This window comes from Osmerus mordax, chromosome 11, assembly GCF_038355195.1.
Source record: "Osmerus mordax isolate fOsmMor3 chromosome 11, fOsmMor3.pri, whole genome shotgun sequence".
NCBI lineage: Eukaryota > Metazoa > Chordata > Actinopteri > Osmeriformes > Osmeridae > Osmerus > Osmerus mordax.
In genome coordinates this window covers 12368268-12388288 of record NC_090060.1, presented here as the reverse complement: position 1 = coordinate 12388288, position 20021 = coordinate 12368268, and the positions used below count along the sequence as shown (strand labels likewise).

The window sequence follows — 20021 nt, the reverse complement described above, 5'->3', positions numbered from 1 at the left end:
AATAAAGAAGTAGTAAAATATATATCAATACCCTGACACTTCATAAATTGTTAATGATGACTCTTTATTGCATTATTTGTTCAAAGATTGTAGTTCACTGCTTTGCTTGACTAAATTAGAATAAAACACTGCATGCCCAAACAGTCAAGACAAGTCCATTGTGTCGGTAAAGCATTCACTTTCAGATCATTGTAATTCATTCAGACACATTAAAAGATGGGCCCCAATGTTCAAGATTTCCCCTGAGTTACCCTCACCCTGGGGGGACCACCCACTTAGCAGGAATGGGGGCGCTATGGTTATTGGTCAGCTTTGCACTTCTTGTCTCAGATTTAGGCAGACTGTTCATTTCCATCTGGAGGGTTGTTGTTTGGAATCACTGTACATGGAAAATTCCAGCATTAATTAAATGCAGTTGCAGTCAGATTTCAAGATATTCCTAAATTAAAAAAAAACACTAGTTTATATAAAAAAACGTATGCACATTGGTGCCACTATTTTAAAATTGTCTGTGATAAATTAACTAGTACACTTTGATATTTTGGGTTAGTTTGCTTAAGCACTATTATACAGGGTCAAGTGGCATATACCTAAACTTCTTAAACAACACCAGTGGAAATAGTAGTAGGGGAGTAGTAGACCCTGTCACAAAGTACACTGTTAATGGTTAGCCATCAGTTTCAGCTTAGTTTCAGGCAAAAGGCGGATGTGGATTAGTTTCTAGAGCTAGCTTCTAGTACATAAGCATTCTTAAATTCATTTATTTAGTTGATGCTTTTAACTTTTAAGTGACGTATATAAGTGCATATCTCCTTTCATTTCTGTGTCAAAGATCAGACTTTGAGGGAGAGCACACATTTGACCCACAACAGATGATTTGTAAAAGGGGTAAGGAAAAGTAATCAATGTAATGGTAAGGTAATCAACATGTTTAAAATGTAAACAAAAGCAAATAACTAAATGGGTCAATTAAATATTATAAAGTGAGCAATATTGAGTCAAAACATATTGGGATTGTCAAAGACTTGCAGCTTTAACCCTCGTGCTGCCTTCGGGTCACATGACCCAAAGGTTCATAACGAACCATCGTTGTGTTTACCCAATTTTACCCAATACAAAAACAAATAAAAATAATTTTCTTTTAACCATTCCAATGTGGGGGGTCTGAGACAGCCCGACAGTTAAAAGAAAATGCTACACTTTGTTTTTGTATGAGGTAAATTTGTCGCAATACGACGGTGGGTCACAATGACTGATGGGTCAGAATGACCCGAAGATAACACAAGGGTTAAGAAATAGCTAAAACCTAAAAAACACAAAAACCTAAAACCAGTTTGACAGGTGTGCAGTACAAAAAGGTTTTGTCACATCTGTAGGGCTAAATTCTTGAGGTGTGCCTATGTCTCTTCCACCTCCCAAAACAAGTCATGGCAGGTTGACTGGAGGCAGAACCGAACATGTTGTGCTTGGACAAGCAAAGCCTTTACATCACTGATTGCTTTCTTATAGAAAAAGCTGCAATAGTATGCATGACTGTGAATAAGAAAGCATTTGACCATACATGCCAACCACTTAATTTCACATTTGCACATAGGCTTCAGTTATCAACCAATTGGAACATTTTTCAACAACAACAAAAAATCACAAAAGGATATGCCTAGTTATGTAACTTCAACGGTTTCCTAAAACCTACAGCACTGACTTAGATTCAACTTGTAACTTCTGCCACTCTGTGGCAGAAGTTGACATCCCAACCTGGCTGGGCTAGTAGATTGAGTCTGATGCATAAATTAAGATGTAATCTGACTCAGCTGCCATCAAAGAAAAGCAAACACACTAACTATTTTGACATTGTACCCAACCATCTGTTTCCTTTTCACAGTAGTTTTATTGGTTCCCCTGAAAACGCCCCAAAGAATATCAACAAACCACACCTAGTATCAGCTTTTGCAAAACAATCACATAAAATGTCACAACATTTGCATTAGATGATTTAATGTATTAATCACCAGCACGCCTCAATGTACAATATATTTTTGTATAATGTACAATGAACAATTACAATTAAAAATAAATATACTGTAAATCTCATACAAAAATAATAAATTTGTATTACTAATTAAGCAAACCAATTACAACATAGCCAGGCTATATAAGTTGCAATGCATTAATAACGAATCATGAAATTTACAGTCCATATAAGGTTAAACTAATTTGTAAATACAGGGTGGATTCAGCAGGTGTGTTGGGGTGATTTTATTTTCAAATTTAAGGTATACAATAAAACAAAACAAAATTTAAAGTAAAGGATAATAAGCACACGCCACACGTAATTTTTTTTTTCTCTTTGGATGGATATTTCAGTCTATCTTGACAAAAGCATTGCCCTTTTCAAGTCAAGTTGGAGCCCTTATTATCATTCCATTGCCTAATTTATATGGATATAATGTCACATAGATATTGTAAGAGAAAACTCTACCTTCCTGCTGTATATTTCAAATTTTCTGTGCGTGACCAATTGTGCAGAAAAACGTTAAAGCATTCTAAAGTGCTTTTGGTATAGGATACAATTTATGGGTCATTAAAGGGAAGAGGCATACGTGAGCATTAAAGGAGCATACTAAACCCTTGTCAGAATTTCTTCTGGCTTCGAAAGCGGCTGTCGGCTGACACGATGCGGTGCTTGTTGGGGTTTGAAGCCTTCCCTTCCCCTCCCTGAGAAAGAGAGAGAGAAGACAGACAACAAAGGTCAGACTACGTGCAACATAGTCCAGTCAAGAGTGGATATAAACATTGGTCTTATATTGCTTATAAGATGCTCACATAGGCCATAACGTCATGCAAGATGCCTTTGGCAGCAGTGTTCCCTCCAGCATACTCTTGTACATCTGTAAAAAAAATAAATAAAAAAAAACAAGAGCTGTATGTGGTTATGTGATAACATTAGTCCTCAGGGGATGTGAAATATGCTTCAAAAACTGAATTAGTCTTTGTCCATCATAGCAAACAAACTATTTGTCTTTGGAAAATGCTCACATTGCAGGCGATTGTTGAGTCTGTCCAGGGATAGCAGGATCTTCTGCTCCTCCAGAGAGATGTTGGTGAGACTACGCTGCTGCTGCTTCTGTGTTTGGATCGTTTCCATAGCAGCCATCACATCAGTGTTGGCCACCGAGGTTTCTCCAGGAAGCTCAGCCAGACTAGACTGGGCTGCACTCTCAAGACCTGAGAGCACAATAAACACAAGCACTGCACATCAAATGCTCCAGAAAGAAGATACAGCTAGCTGTAATAGTTAAAAGAAGGACATATTTGTCTATACAGAGCTACGAAGCGTATACACAGAATTACCTTCATCTGTATGTGTCAGGTCATATTTGCATGGCCATGGAGATAACTGGTATGTGGCCTGCGTAAACGCAAATCACATGCATGAAGTCAGCTTCTAGGATATATGGCAGTTTAAAGAGCTTGCAAACACAGTCTACCTTTTACTTGGAGTAATTCAACTTTACTATGAAAACTCAACCATAAACATGACAGGGCACCACTTCTGATTTAACGCACAGGCAAGTACCTCATCTCTATCAAAATATACAACTGTGCCTGACAATAAAAATCTCAGTGGCAGGCTGTCTTGTGATTTTCCCTTTGGACTGCAGTCAGTGTGAGAAGGATTGCAAAACATATAACAAGTTCTAACACACAGCCTACATTAATCTGTAGGAACTTAGTTCACAATACCTACCCAGGGGGTAGCAGGGGACTACATGCATGTACCTGAGTGGGTATGGGAAGCCTCCTGTTCCCCAGGCCTGGGGCCTGTCTGCTCGGCTCCACGCATCTCCTCCTGCTTCTTGTGCTCTCTGGGTTCGGTCTTCTGATAACATTCCTGGCTACTCAGAAAGTTCCGAAAATATAGTTAGTGTGACTACTACAGCAGCATTAAAGTAGAATTAAAGGCATACATCATATCAAGAGGCCAGATTTACGGTATATTTTACTATGGTTAGAAAATCTGGATCATGTAAGAACTGAACTGCACACATGACACACAACTGAGCATAAAGTATGCTCCGTTTATGTTCAATATGCAACACATGCTGCATCTGTGTTATATTTTAAGTGCTGCTGAATTGGATCTGTGCAACTTGAAATAGCTTATATTTTCCATCTCTATAACTCAGTGTTATACAAATATTGTACATCCTAATGGAAATCTTTCATCATATTTATAATTTAATATGAGTCTGTGACTTCACCGTTGGAGGGGGAGAGAAAGAAGCCACCCATTCTTGTGACTGCTCTGACGCCATTGATCAGACTATCTCCGTTGATGGTAACTTGGGTCAAATTGGCACGAGCTTGAGAAAGGACATACAATGAGCCGTTGCATGTCAGGAAGTTTCTAAAGGTCACCTAAGTTGATAACAAAAATGTCTATGAAAATGTTACAAGCATGCAGTTTTACTTTATTTACACTGTATTTACTAGTTCTCCCTACCGACTTTGTGCTATGAAATTGGCATGTTGTCTGACTTTCCAAACCAGTTCTGTCAATAAATAGATCCATTTGACATATTGATACAACTTAAGCTAAAGTTTTCATTGGGTTAATATTCAGAAAGAATCTCAAACCTCATTGCGAAACTAGCGTACACACAGAGACTATAGTTTCTTCATGGGATTTTCATTTAACTCCATAACAGATGAAATTGAGATGAATAAGAGATGAAATTGTTCAATTCAGCCTACAAGATTAAAAGCATTTAGACTTCCATATTTGTAATACCCTTTGGATGACTTCAATCAGAAACAGATTAATCAGCACATCAACTTCAATCATACTGATTCTGTCACACCTGGTCAACAAAAACAACCAACAATGCACTAGTTGTGTCAGAGAACCAGAAGCCCAGCATTCTACATTACCATTGTTTGTGGATAAGGCACTGCGGACCCCATGCCAAAGCTGTGAGATCTCCTCATCTGTGGGAGTGCGATCCAAACAGAGGCCTTTCTCATCGTACAGCATGGCACCCCCCCGCCTCCCTCCGCTGGCCTGGGACTCCTGCTGGCCAGAGGTGGTGCTTCCCTTGGAAGCACTCTCAGACGACGGATGGTAGGATGGTGGGAAAGGTGTGAACATAACACCACTATCTGTCCTAAAGCCATCTGTAATGGAAGGGTTAAGGCAGTCTGAATTTTCCCTGTACAAAGCCTGCTCCATAGGAAGACCCTGTTGGGCATTGGTGTGATCTAAATAGTAAAGTGTGCTGGTGGAGTATCCCGCTGCCTCTCCTGTGATTCCATCCATGGTGTCAGTCCTGGGAGGGGGCCGAGGCACCATGACCTTCCCCTGGCTCCTGGCTATGTGATTTAACTCTGCGGCAGACTGAGGCCTGATGACTGTGCCTTTCCTGGAACAAGAGGAAACAGAACCCGACCCAACTCTGGCAGAGCGTACTCTCCTAGGGACCCTGGGACACCCATTCCTAATGCTACCCCTTTGCACCTTGACCTCCTCTTCTTGGTCCTGAAGCTTGCCACCCTGAACCTCAACATCTGCCCATGCCTGCTTTGTAAATTGATAACTAGTGGAGGCTGAAGGGGTCGTATTGGGGCCAGTTCTGGGAGCCCCTGGGACCACAGTCATACTCTCCTGGTGGTCTGCTGAGTAACTTTTATGTAGAAGTGGATTTGCATACTTGCTTTTTGTATGATTCTGTTTCGCTACATTAGTGTTTATTTCCTTATCCTCTCCCTCATTGTTCACCTCATCCAACCAACGTAGCTTCTTTTTCATTTTCTTGTTTCCCTCTTCTTCCTTAGCTTTCATTTTGGTCAATTCAACACTATCTCTAATGGACAATGCTACTTGTTTGGTAAAAACCAAATGTCCTGCACCATAAATGGTTTTGGCATCTCCAGACACATATTTGGATTGCTTTTTCAGAATTCCTTTGATATCTCTGACATCACCCATTTGGAAACTGGTACCAGATATTGCATGGCACTTAGGTATGTCTGATGGTTCATTTGTGTTCGAGTTGCACGTCTGATTAATAGGTTCTGTATGCTTAGTTCTGTCAGCATTGGGCTCTGAATCAGAAATGTTATCTAGGTTGTTCATTACATCATAGGACTTATGTGATTGGTTTATGCTGTCTAATGTTGTTTGGAAAGCAATAGTTTCTTTCATGACTTCATGTGCCTCACATAAATCCTCTTTGTGGTTGTAGTTTCTGGTGGGCAGATTGACCTTTGTTGCTGATGGATTTTTTGAAAGCAAAGATTTATCGTCTATGTTTGTCACATGCAGTCTGTTGTCTAGTAATTTTCCATTTTGTAACAAACAAGCAAAATCCAGAGGTGTGCTGTCTGGTGAAGCTGTGATCTGAGTACGCAACGCTATTTTATTCCTTGCGTTTTCTTCAGACTTCTGGCCCCCTGTGTCTGTACCAATGAGTGCCAAGAAGCTGTGGTGATGGTTAGAGGGCTGGGCTTCAGTGTTGAGTGATTTTTCTGTAGTGGTAGCCCCCCTAGTGGTTTCAGGTAGGTTCTGCAACTTCTTGTTTGGTTCTTCAGGCTCCTGCTGCCAGGATTTGCATTGAGGGCTTGAAAAGAGTTGGGTCGTCTGGAGTAGGTTATCACTTGAAGATGCATTGGTTGATGTAGGAGTGTTGTCATTTATGTTTCTCTGTGTAATTATTTTTTTTTTACAGTCAAACATTTTCAACTGGTCCAGTGAGGACTGAGAGGAACATGCTATGTTTCTTGAATTGTTATGGTTGAAGTCCTCATTCTCTAAACTATCTAGACTGGACAGGCTGTCTGAATGATGGCTTTCAGGAACATGGTCATCCTGGAAGACAGAAGTTAAGACAGTGTGAGTTATGAGTGAGTTATGAACATTAGAACTTTCTCTATAATGTGTATTAGGTGTCCAGTTTTTACTGCAATGTATCACCAAGACAAATTCCTGTGTATGTTCTACATTTAGTAAATTCAGATATTCGGATTTTGTGCTTTGGATATAATGTATTTTCTTGGAGGCGTTTTGATGTCCATCTTTTGGCCTCACCTCACTGTTCACTCAAGAGGCTTATTGTACCTGAGGACTGGTGGCTTCCTGCTCCCTCACTTGTGTTTCTTGAAGCTCACTGAGAAAAAGCAACTGGCTGTTCTTGAAGCTATGCATGGTCTGCTCCTGCATCAGTTTAGTGTAAGCCTCCACAGCAGACAGTGTCCTCTGGTGACGGTTGAGATTGGGCCCCATGGGAGGCTTAGGAGATGGAGTGCAGCTCCTAGGTTAAACAAAACCGTCTTACTGGTAGTAAAAACAATATATTAGCGAAGATATTTAAAAAACTCACCTAAAAATGAATGAGACTTGCATAGTAGGCATACCGGGTCATTTTGTTATCGTAAATTCAATTCAATTTGTTTATTTGATCAAGAGGGACAGTGTACATTCATAAACATTAAAATGTAAATGCACCCAATTATAGCCAAAAGGCTAATTTCCATTGGCAGTCCCTCTGCCAAGTGCAGCTTGGTTTAAGCCCTGACACAGGCTGAACTCCCAACTCCTGTCGGTATCATGTTGCGTGGCAGATTTTCTTACCTGCTTATGGTTGAGCTACTGGACAGGAAGGAAGACTGTCGGGCGTAGGAGCTAAAAGTGCCTTGAATGTGTCTAAGTGCATCTTCAATATTAGGGTAGCTTTTCTTAATAGCTGAAAAACAATAAAAACCATGTATCACTAAAACAGAACATAAATCGTTTGTGTTACAACGGTCAACTGGAGTACATTATTCTTTCATTTGTAGTCTAATAACGAGTATGTCCAGTTATTTTGAGAAAATGCATACTGCCATTGTTAATATAACATATTTATTGAATAGCCTTAGTGTGTTATAAACCAAAAAATACAATAGTCAGTCAGTAACGTATGTAACGCAGGTAGGATAGGATACTAACATTGTCTCCTCCTTTGAGATGGAGGCAGGTGGGCTCTCTGGAAGCGTTCAGTGGCATCTTGAACTCTCTGTTTCCGCTGCTGTAGGATGTTCTCTCTCAGCCTCTCCTCCTGGACATCCCACAGCTTCCTCCGCTCCTCTAGAGCCCTACATGTACAAACTTAACTGAGCACACTAGTTGGGAGGAACATCAAATCAAATATTACCCCTTCAGATTCTAGCTGTGTTATATGCTTAAGTTAATTAATTGTAGCATCACTGATTAAAGTGAGTTTGTACGCATTACTGGAACCTGAGTCCATTTGTCAAGGTTTATTTTCAACACCGTCATTAATAAGTTAAAGCCCTCATTTAGCCTACTGGTGGTAAAGTCAAATTCAAAAAGGTAAAAACCTAGCATATGGCTGGCATTAGTTTGTAGGCAATGTGATGTATGACAGATTAATTTTACTGAGCAAATAAGTCCTAGCCTTTATTTTAACTCTTACAAACATTTTTAGAAAAAATTTGGAAAAACATTACAAAAAGAAAAAGGGCAGTTAATGGTTACGTTACCAAAACATGATCAATGTCAAAGACATCAAGAATTTCCTACGTGGTATGTTTCTCACAATCAGTAGATCAACTTTTGCCTATATTTGTTAATATATCTTATTATTCATATCTAGGCTTTGGTTCCTGTTGTAACCTATATTTTGTTCTGACCAGTCATGTGTCGGCCTGAGTATAATGAACATCTGTTGGCTGTATGTTGTCTTTGTTTTTCTATGTTCTGTTTCTTCACATCAATGTTAACATCCACTTACTCCTGGAAAGCCCAACCTCCTCCATACCAGGTTTCAGTTGTGTAATAAAGTACTGCTGAAATGTAATGAAGTGTAACAACACAGCCGTTCAAATGTAATTACAGTGCTGTAACTATACAAATGTACTGATTTCAAGTTACATGATACTGTAGTTAATGTAACCTTGATATTAAGTGTTGCCCAGTAGGCCTCTATATCCTGCTTGTGTTGGTACGCCTGTAGCACTACAGATTTAGCCGGGTATTATGGGTCAGGATTTGGTCCTCATCGAGGATGGATTTAGGCTAGCTGAGTCACTGATATCAATCCCTCGTGTAATTTACTGCAAGACCTATTTCCAGAGGACAAAATCCTGACAACTAGAGCGTTTACTCACTTAATCTTCCATCACCGCAATCATTACCTTCAAAAAGGTATAGAAACATAAGCTGGACAAGAGACAACAATAGCACTAGAGACAAGAGACAACAATAGCTCTAGTGACTTCAAAGCAGTACATTTGTATAGTTACAGCACTGTAATTACATTGGAACTGCTGTGTAACTCACTTAAAATGCATCCCTAAATGTTGACCATTTGCTTGTGACAAAGATATAAATTAAATAGAGATAAAATCCTACTTTCTACGTCGATTTGTCTCAAGGGAGTGCTTCCGGGCAAGGGCTCTACATGACTTCTGTTCCTCCACCAATATCTGGCGATCATCTTCCAGCACTCCATCAACCCCCAACCTGGTGTCGAGCTAAGGTCTTCAACTCGACCGCATAAACATGGTCATAAATATTATGCTGCATGCTCCCATGCCCTGGTAACTTGTCTAACTTTAATGATTGTATATATGATATACAGATATTTATATACAACAGTAGCTACTAGCTAGCTACCTAGCTAAATACAGTGCATGTTTAACAATGTTTCTGTGTAATTGAGCGTGAGGCCGTGAAGAACCATGAAAATGTAATGATTAGGCTTATAAGCATAAGCATAACTTTTAATTCCTATTCTAATGTGATAAAGAAAACTTTGGTTAAAACTAGCACAATTGTAGCCAATACTTGGCACGAGAAAGAATCAGGTACATTAGCTAACCAGTTTGTGTGAATGTACAATAAATTATTGTGTTACTGACAGTAAAACATTACCAGTACTGTACTGTACTGTAACCTGGCAAAACATTGGAAAGTGTCAGTAGCAAAAGGATACGAATAAATTAGGTTGTCCTTCAGAACTTGCATCCTATGTGCTAGCTTGCTAGCTGCTTGTGACAAGCCAGCTAACTGACATACCATTGCTGAAGCGTTAATTCGACCACGATGTTGTTCATTTTGACAGTCTTATTCAGCTCACGTTAGCAATGGCTAGCTACTGGTAGTTACACTGCAGCAGGCTAACTTTGATTAAAAGTACATATCCGAAATACTCCGCATTGTAATCTTTCTTCGGTGTGAGAGTAAATAATTCACTGGCAAAATGGTCAACAAGACAGCACCCTCTACCATTTCTGCAAGACGTCAAAAAACTCTAATTCTTCCTTCCCTGCTTTCTACACAACAGTCTGTGTACATGTCAGGCCATGTTGGCAACCGAGGACGCGCTTCCTTGACAACGGAAATCCTTTGGAGATGCTCTGTTTGGATTTCTCCAGCAGGTGGCTCTCGGTCATGATGAACAGGTTTATTTGACATGAGACGTCTTTTCATACAAAAATGATTTAATCAGTCAAAACGGTCTCTTTTTCACGTGAGTTCTGTATTGGGGAATAAACTATAGTCTACAGTGGACATTATATTAAACTGACATTAAAAATGACTACATGTAAACAAACTAATGTTTGTTTTGTATAATCTTACAATGTTCCAATTGAATTTGCTCATGAAACTATTTATGATTCCATGTGATTGAATTTGATTATGCTTACAATTAATCAGTTTAGCTACTGTACAGGCCTACCACTGATAATAAAAAAGTTTCTCCAGTATCTTTGGGTAGCAAGTGTCACTGTCCTAAATATTTTTGCTTGCAAATAAAAATGCTTTTCATCAAAGCGAGACACGCCCCACAATGGGCCCCACAAACAGGCTACCTCTTCCTACATGAATCATTCCATATTTTAAATGATCTTCAAACTGTCATCTTATCGGTAGTCTATAAGATGACTGATTATGGTTTTAATTCCATATAACAGAAGGCCCACTATTTTGTTCACGATCCCAGTTTTTTCGTATCTTTATGTGAGACTGTCAATAGCAAAGTGGAATTTTGAGATAGTTCTCAACAGTCGAGCACTGGATCGGTCAACCTGCAACCACACGTAGTAGGCTAGTTTTGATCGTTTTGTCAAAATGATTTCAACGACGGAAATTCATAGCAGTTCATGACAGATTCAAATGTCCACATCGCGCCGCCTTTCATCATCACAGGTGAGTTGATTCAGAATTTTAAGCGATAGATCATCGTTTGGACGGAAACTGGTGCAGTGTTGATTAGACCGCAAGTTTGGACATGTATGTAAATTACAGTAAGCTACAGCTATAATACATCCCGTCCAAAGATATGGCATGCCTTTAAATCAGTCCTACAGGCAAAGTGGATAAATAAACCAAATCAGACTCCTGTACGGATACGGAAAAAAAACTGCCTATAGGTCAAAGTCTAGTCACATAACTTTCAGTTAAAACGCAGTAAGAACAGCAACTTTTATTGTCATGCACGCATGAGGCACTATTAATAGAATGCTACTTTTTAGTTGACCATATTTCACTGTAGCCTAGACTATTTTGATCTCTGTAGGCTATGGGTTCATAAATCCCAGTCTTTGTTAGATTACATGGATACAACAGTCACATATACAACAAAAGCCGTTGTGCATTGCTTTCAAGCATCTTAAACTTTGCAGTAGTCTTGACCTCGAATCAAGGTGGAGTGGTGGCACACATCATTCTAGTCGATAATGGTATTAGGTACTCTGTTATGACAAACACAATTATATAATTAAATTACAATGTGCAGTAGCTACATATAGAATATCTTTTCCTGTTTTAAACACAATTCAATATGATTATTTCAAAACATGCTCATCATGTAGCCTAAATTTGTTAACGTTAGTTAATGTTATTTCTGTACAAAATATATTTATAATGTATTAAACTCACACCATAGGCTATATGAGGCAGTATCAAGTGTGTCAGAAGAGTATACCGGACTCCATCTAAAATGTGAGACCATACGGTAACGCAGGTAAACAGATGACAATGACGATTAAATGCAGTGACCTTTTAAATCACGTGAGTGGTGAGCTATATTTTAACTCCTACCAGCTGCTGCCGATAATCCTGCAGTACATTGTCCCACTGATCTAGACCGTGAGATCTGACCTGTCCGAGATAAACCTCATACATTGTGACTCATTGTAAGGCAGAAACAAGTGCAAGTGGAAAATAATGGCACATTATATTTGTAGCATGTAATGATGCAATATTACGATTCAAACTTCTTTACACATGGAAATGGAAACAAAGTTAATACAATAAAACATTAGGCTACATTGAAAGGCATAGGCCTACTGTAAAAATAATGCAACATGTACTGTAGTATGGTCTGCTGCCAGACATGTATTAACATGCATATCCACTCACTATTAAACTGTTGGCATTTGCTTTGACCAGATGGAACAATAACAAACAGATGATGTTTTGGCAGAACATGGTCAAACCTCGGAAATGGAAGGCAGCCTACATGTTTTGCACTCGTCCTGCCCCTCTGTCCTTGATGGAGGAATGCTTCCTGGATTCTGCAGAATATGGCAACATCCCTGTTGCACGCAAAATGCTTGATGAACTGCCTGACCTTAATGTCAACTGTGTGAACTACATGGGCCAAAATGCTTTGCAACTGGCTGTTGCCAATGAGCATTTGGAAGTAACAGAGCTACTGTTGAGGAGGGACAATCTCACTCGCATAGGGGATGCACTGCTGCTAGCCATCAGCAAAGGATACATACGTATAGTGGAGGTTATACTTAGCCACAAGGTCTACGCTGACCCACAAAGACTGACCAGTAATCCTGGCCAGATAGAAACACACAAGGAATTCTTTGCTTGCGACGAGGATGGTACACGTTTCTCTTGTGACATCACCCCTATAATTCTGGCCGCTCATTGCCTTGAGTTTGAGATAGTGCACATACTCCTTACAAAAGGTGCCTGTATTGAGAGGCCCCATGACTACTTCTGTAAATGCAGTACCTGTAGTGAACATCAGAAACTCGACTCTTTCAGCCATTCACGTTCAAGAATCAATGCTTACAAAGGTCTTGCCAGCCCAGCTTACCTGTCCCTCTCTAGTGAGGATCCCGTGATGACAGCTCTGGAGCTAAGCAATGAGTTGGCAGTCCTGGCCAGCACAGACATGGAGTTCAAGGTAACAAGAACATTGCACAATGCTGCCATTAAATTAGCCCAAAAACATGCTGTTTTGTATTTGTGACTGACCTTTCAGAATTGTAAACTTGGTCAAATTAGTTACCAATAATCTTTTTTTAACAAGAACTAGGTAAATACACATTATGTTTCTTTTTAATCACACCTGTCCATTGTATTATTTTATTTTGTTCCAGACTGATTACAAGAAGCTCTCCATGCAGTGTAAAGACTTTGTTGTAGGGCTTTTGGATTTGTGTCGGAACACTGAAGAGGTAGAAGCAATCTTAAATGGAGACACCAAATCATGTGAAAAAACAGAGTCAATGGGCAGACCAAGCCTGATTAGGATGAAACTTGCAATTAAATATGATCTAAAAAAGGTACACTCAAAAGTGGACAGCATTGCACTTTTGATTGCAAATGAAAACAAACCTAAATTGATTGAATACACTTTTCTTTTTCCCATCGTGTGTCCGGTCTCGTCCGTTTGGTGTTCAGTTTGTGGCTCATCCTAATTGTCAACAACAGCTTCTGTCCATCTGGTATGAAAACCTGATGAGCTTGCGGCAGCAGACCACAGCTGTGAAGTCGCTGGTTGTTCTGGGTGTAGCTGTAGGACTGCCTGTCCTGGCCCTGTTTTACTGGATTGCACCTACAAGCAAGGTTAGGGTAGACAACGACTAACAGTACTACTCACATACAATGTATAAGTATTCTCTATCAAGTATTTAATGAAAAGTTCAATCAGGCAATAACAACATAACTGTCAAGTTAACAAGTCGCTTTGGAAAAAAGCGTCTGCTAAATGAATAAATGTAAATGTAAATGTAACTGTTTTGAATGTATTCTATATTTATACATAGCTTAAATAACAATGTCCTTTTTTCACTTAGCTTGGGAAAGTCATGCGAGGACCGTTCCTAAAGTTTGTGGCCCATGCAGCGTCTTTTACCATATTTCTGGGTCTGCTGTTAATGAATGCAGCGGATCGGTTTGAGGGGACAACACTGCTTCCAAACATGACAACTCATGACCACCCCTCCCAGCTGTTCCGCATGAAAACCACCCCCTTTACATGGATTGAAATTGTAATAATATTCTGGGTAATAGGTAAAAAAAGAAACTCTCTCTCTCTCTCTCTGTCACTCTTTTTGTCACACTTAAAGACAAACACATACAGAAACAGAATTTGTCATGTATGACAATTACACCTGTCCTCTGTAGCCACAACAGATTGACTTCCTAATTCAAGCCTGAATATTCCCTCTTGTGAATGTTTCAATCCCGTATTGTTTAAGGGAGGTTCCCACACTGTCATACATAAATAACTCAAGCACTCGGGGTCATGGACACTCCAAATCTTAGAGGAGTCTTCATTTTTGTCATCGCTCTAACATCTGTGACAAAAGGAAATTGTAACATTACTGAACGGCACGCCATTATTTGTCAATTGTTATTCATGATACATAGTCATTCTCCTACCGTATATTAGATCTAGTTACAGTCTGACATTTATAGTTTCATTCAGTACATTCATGTTTTTAATGGCAAAACAGTGACAAAGAATTGGATGAGGAGGGGGATGCCGGACATGTTATGTATCTAATTTTACTTTATATAGAAATACAGTAATAAGTAAATGCCCTGTTCCATGTCATTTCCACATGTCTCACAGGAATGATCTGGGCTGAATGTAAGGAGATTTGGTCCCAGGGTCTTCGGGAATATCTTTCAGAACTGTGGAATCTGCTCGATTTTGGAATGCTGACTATTTTTGTCACCTCTTTCATCACCCGATTTATGGCATTTTGGTGTGCACGTTCAGCCCAGAGCTACGTTGACAAGCACTACACTGACTTATCCAACGTAACATTGCCCTCAGAAATAGAATACTACCAACTGGGTGAGTGTAGACAGTTCGCAATATGTTTTTATTAATCAAAGAAGTTTAAAAGTATATATTATCTGAGATGTTTGTGTGTTCTTGTGGCTGTTATGATTAAACCCTGCTGTAATTACACAGCCCATTAATAGCACCCAGGTTGGTGGTGATTGAATTGCCCATATTTTTCAGCTTTTTCACCAACTCCTCCTAACTTATTTCATAAAACATAGTTTTGTTGTATCCATTACCTCTTTTTACCAGATGAGTTGGTCTCACTGGTTTCTCATTACTCAGGTGTGCCATTTGATTGGAGAGTTTGTATCATGCTAACAAACCCAATTTTTCTCTTTTTCTTCCTAGCTCGTATTAACTGGGTGCCATCAGATCCGCAGCTAATATCCGAGGGCCTCTATGCAATTGCCGTGGTTCTAAGTTTCTCTAGGATTGCATATATCTTGCCTGCCAACGAGAGTTTTGGGCCTCTGCAGATTTCACTCGGAAGAACGGTGAAAGATATCTTTAAGTTCATGGTGATTTTTATCATGGTTTTTGTGGCCTTCATGTTTGGGATGTTCAATCTCTACTCCTACTACCTTGGTGCTAAACAAAATGATGCATTTACAACGTGAGTTATGGTCTGGTGCAAAGATTGACAGTGAAAAATTCACGTGAATTATATTCTGTATATCATAATTATATCAACATGTGAGACAACCTATTTTCTATTTAAATCAAGTTTCGTTCCTTTTCTTTCCAGGGTGGAAGAGAGCTTTAAGACGTTGTTTTGGGCCATATTCGGCTTGTCAGAGGTGAAATCAGTGGTCATTAACAATGGTCACAAGTTCATTGAAAACATTGGCTATGTTCTGTATGGAGTGTACAACGTTACCATGGTGATTGTTTTACTGAACATGCTCATTGCCATGATAAACAGCTCTTTCCAAGAAATTGAGGTAATTCTCCTTACTGTATCTTATCTAACGCCTACAATCAGCCTGTCCCAGGTGTTAAAATGTATCTTTTGGAATTGATTTGCATAAAATACACCATTAGTCATGTTGAAAGCTTGTACGTACACTAATCAGTTACAATTCATATAGTTTCCGATTAGGCAGTCCAATTATGAAATACAGTGTTTTACTCCAGCAGAAAGCTTGATCAATTATCTGATAAAACAAAAATGCTCTCTCTGTATTTACTAGTTCATTGAGCATTGGGATTAGATTGTTATTCCAAAAACTCAAACAAAAACTGGAAAACTGTATTTCAAGTAATGTTGAGTTCCAGAGTATACTCCCTGGAATTAAGCTTTAGCTGCAACCGTGTTGGTTCACATTGGGACATTTGGTCAAGCAATTTTCTTTTATACCACAATCATGTCAGTTTTTCATGTATTAGTGCAGGGCTGTTTAACCTTGATCCTGGAGATATACCCTTCTGTAGGATCCGGTGTTCCGGAGAAATCAGTTCTGTCTTTGTATTTCATACAGGATGATGCTGACGTGGAGTGGAAGTTTGCGAGGGCAAAACTCTGGTTCTCTTATTTTGAGGAGCAGAGCACCTTACCTGTTCCCTTTAACCTCATCCCTAGCCCTAAATCTATCCTGGCCTTGATGTTGGGGCTCCGAGACCTCCTGTTGATGCCTTTCAACAGGCACAGATACAGCCTCAGGGATTACACAGAGAAAACTGAGGTGAGGAAGTGATATTGTACGCTGTGCATACAGAGCCCTCTAGTGTCTCACTAACAAAATGCTTTTCCAATGTTTGTTGCAAGGTCTGGTTGGTGATTCAAGAATACACTTTAGAAATCTATGTTAATATAAATATCTATAATTGTAAACTTGTCATATTTATGCATGTATCATTATATGTATATGTTTTAATACATATTTTCTCATTTTTATTAGATGGCACAAAACAATCATTCAAGTGTTGGTGATTCCCTTTATCCAAGTCATCACCAAGTCAGTAGCCTACATTCATATAAACTCTCTCAAACAACAGTATATTGTTAATATACAGAAAAAGATGGGGTAGATGACTTTTTTTTTTTTTTACTTTTTCATATTCTCTATTACTATGCAGAGGATTATGAATCGTCTGGTTAAAAGATATATCATACAAGCACAGATTGATAAAGATGGTGATGAAGTGAATGAAGGTTTGTTTTAAATATTTTTTTCATGATTAGAACTTAAAATAAATAGTAACATATTGCAATTTGTTACTGTAAATTGGTTAGTTGGAGTGTGGAAGACTAGCTTATCTTTATGTAAACATCTCCCCAGGTGAGCTAAAGGAGATCAAACAGGACATCTACAGCTTGCGCTACGTGCTTCTTGAAGAGAAGAATCACAACATGGAGAGGCTGGCAGAGTTGATAAGGAGACTTGGAGAAAAAGTGTCTGCTGACTAAGCATGAAGAGCATATCATACCTATGAGGTCCCAAGTGAAATATCCAAGTTAGCATTTAAGGCAATGAATGTGGAAGATCTGTACTTTTTTATACATTTCTTCTGACATACCACTTTGATGTATACATGTTATATATTTTTTGTCCTTTAACAGCATATTGCACATCTGTTGAGTGAGAACAGTGCCGCAAGATGGCACTGTTTACCACTTAATTGTCAACAAGCTGTGTTTTCTGCATTCTATTTGATCCCATTCTCACATTATGATTTTGTAGCTCAGGTGGCTACATTTTTTATTTATTTTTCAACATACACAATATATACACACACACATACTGTATATAAACAAGCACAGAAGAAACACTTCTACAAGTCTCCTCAGCTGACAGATGTTTGTGTTTGTTTTGGTTTGTTTGTATATATACTCAAATACACATATATATGCTTTGATTAAAGAAGAAAAACCATCTGTCAGCTGAGGAGACCTGTAGAAGTGTTTCTTTCCCATTTCAGATACACATACTGTGATACATATACACTACATCATCTGTTGGCCTACACCTACCACCAGACAGCTTGTTGTAATAACAAGCATCCTTTGCAATGGCAGTTATACAATGGCTTTCTAAACACCTCGAGGACATTACATAATCACCTTACACACTGTACACGGTCATGTTCCCACACTATTCTAGAAATAAGTGTCCCCTCAGAACAGCCTGACCTGAGGTAGAGAAACAGCTTCACCTCCCTCTCCTCCAAACACTCGGACCGTTTTCAAAGCTCAAATGGCAACCACATACAGTGTACCTTTGTTATGCCAAAGCTCACTGAAAGACCTTCTTATCAAAGTTAAGTTGAACAAAAACTCCTACTACTGTGGATATTGTTAAGCTTTTTTTCCCATCTGAGGTAGTAACCCTCAAATAGCAGATTTAATTGTTCCGTTATAGTATTATTGGTTGATTGTACGACTACCAGATGTGGTAGTGGTTCACCATTGTTGTGCAGGCCATCTTAACATACAAGTGATTATTTAAAAGAAGTCTGGTTGTCAAGGAGACCAATGAAAAAGTTGCTATTACAATTTTTTTTTTTTGGGTCACCTTGACCTATAAAGGTTTTAAGTATTAGTATCATATATCGAACTAAACTAGCCCATTACAGCATTTGCTAACACCTAATTTCTAATTACACCTTGCTACTAGACAATGAGGTTGTTACAGACGCCTACATAAAAAGCTAGTCAAAGTATAAGTATGTCTTATGATGAGTCTGGCTAGTGACGCAGCAGATAGACTCAAGGTCTGACTATGCATCATAAACACCAGATACATCTACAACATTTTTTATCAAATGATAGGACATCACCACACTTCACTATAAACAATAACATTGAAGGATGAAGATGGCCTTTCTTGTTTCTGATACTCAGATTAGATGATGACTGAGTGGAAAATTAACTTCAAAGGTAAAACAATGTGAGTATTTTTGTCCTCTACTCAATGTCTCCTTGTTACAAACAAACACCAACCCTGGGTATTCTCATTATGGGCTAAGCTTTAACAAATGACTGAAGTCTAAATTCTGTCACCTGTGTAAAATGGTGAGTACATACTGTAAAAATGTAAAACCCTGAGTTTTATTGATATTGAGTATTTAGTAAATTTTTTGTTAGTATTCAGTATTTTTTTCCCTCTAGTATTTGTCGACCTACATTTACATTTAGACATTTAGAAAACGCTCTTATCCAGAGCAACTTACAGTAAGTACAGGGACATTCCCCCGAGGCAAGTAGGGTGAAGTGCCTCGCATTGCTTGCTGCAATGCCTCAATTTCCCCTTTGGGATCATTAAAGTACCCACCCACCTACTGTTTTGGGGCAAGTTTAAGGGGTAAGTGGCTAGATTCTCTGCAGGCAGGAGAACCTGGAAGGGCCTTCATAAAACAGTTACCACAAAGTTTGACGTGCGGAATTGTCAACAATGTAATTGTCTGCTCTAGAACTGAGATTTCCTTCAATGGAACTAAGCTGCCAAGCCCAAACCATAAAACACAGCCCTCATTCATAATTGGTTTGAAATTGCCACCATACACTGTGACTTTAATACAGACATGTTGTGCATTTGATGTGGAAGAACCTGACTGGCAAGCATAAATTCTGACTATAACCTCATCCAACACCTTTGGGATGAATTCCAAAAGCCACTAATGCTCTTGTGGCTGTATACCTTCACAGAAGAATGGAGGCAGTTATCAAAAATATGTAAATATTTTTATAAACCCTTTTACAAGCATTGTCACAGAGGTCTTCATAAATTGGCCAACCTAAAACCCTCAGGGAAGACTATAGATAAGAATGGAAGAAACATTGGGAGGAACAAATCATTGAAGGATAACCTCTTCCAAAACTTGTTAGTTATGCAAAGAGGTGTCACAGGCTGAATCAAATTATGCAGTAAGAGATCAAATGGTCACAAAAATGTGCAAAGTAATTGATGGTGAATT

The 20021-nt window shown here is 39.0% G+C and overlaps 2 protein-coding genes across 2 annotated transcripts; one reads left to right on the top strand and one right to left on the bottom strand.

Moving 5' to 3' along the window:
• Positions 1-1899: 1899 nt before the first annotated feature.
• cep126 (centrosomal protein 126) lies at positions 1900-10132 on the bottom strand. The gene is made up of 12 exons (XM_067246533.1): positions 9993-10132; positions 9410-9520; positions 7985-8130; positions 7628-7739; positions 7115-7307; positions 4933-6865; positions 4263-4364; positions 3781-3896; positions 3352-3409; positions 3037-3225; positions 2824-2888; positions 1900-2715 (listed from the first exon to the last, which is right to left on the bottom strand). The coding sequence occupies exons 1-12, from the start codon at positions 10076-10078 to the stop codon at positions 2632-2634; spliced, it is 3195 nt and encodes a 1064-aa protein (XP_067102634.1). The 5' UTR covers positions 10079-10132; the 3' UTR covers positions 1900-2631.
• A 2359-nt stretch (positions 10133-12491) lies between these two features.
• Positions 12492-17514, top strand: trpc6b (transient receptor potential cation channel, subfamily C, member 6b). Its single transcript, XM_067245792.1, has 11 exons — positions 12492-13208; positions 13405-13590; positions 13709-13873; positions 14104-14320; positions 14886-15113; positions 15456-15720; positions 15853-16048; positions 16586-16789; positions 17006-17062; positions 17184-17259; positions 17387-17514. The coding sequence occupies exons 1-11, from the start codon at positions 12492-12494 to the stop codon at positions 17512-17514; spliced, it is 2439 nt and encodes an 812-aa protein (XP_067101893.1).
• The last annotated feature ends 2507 nt before the right edge of the window (positions 17515-20021 follow it).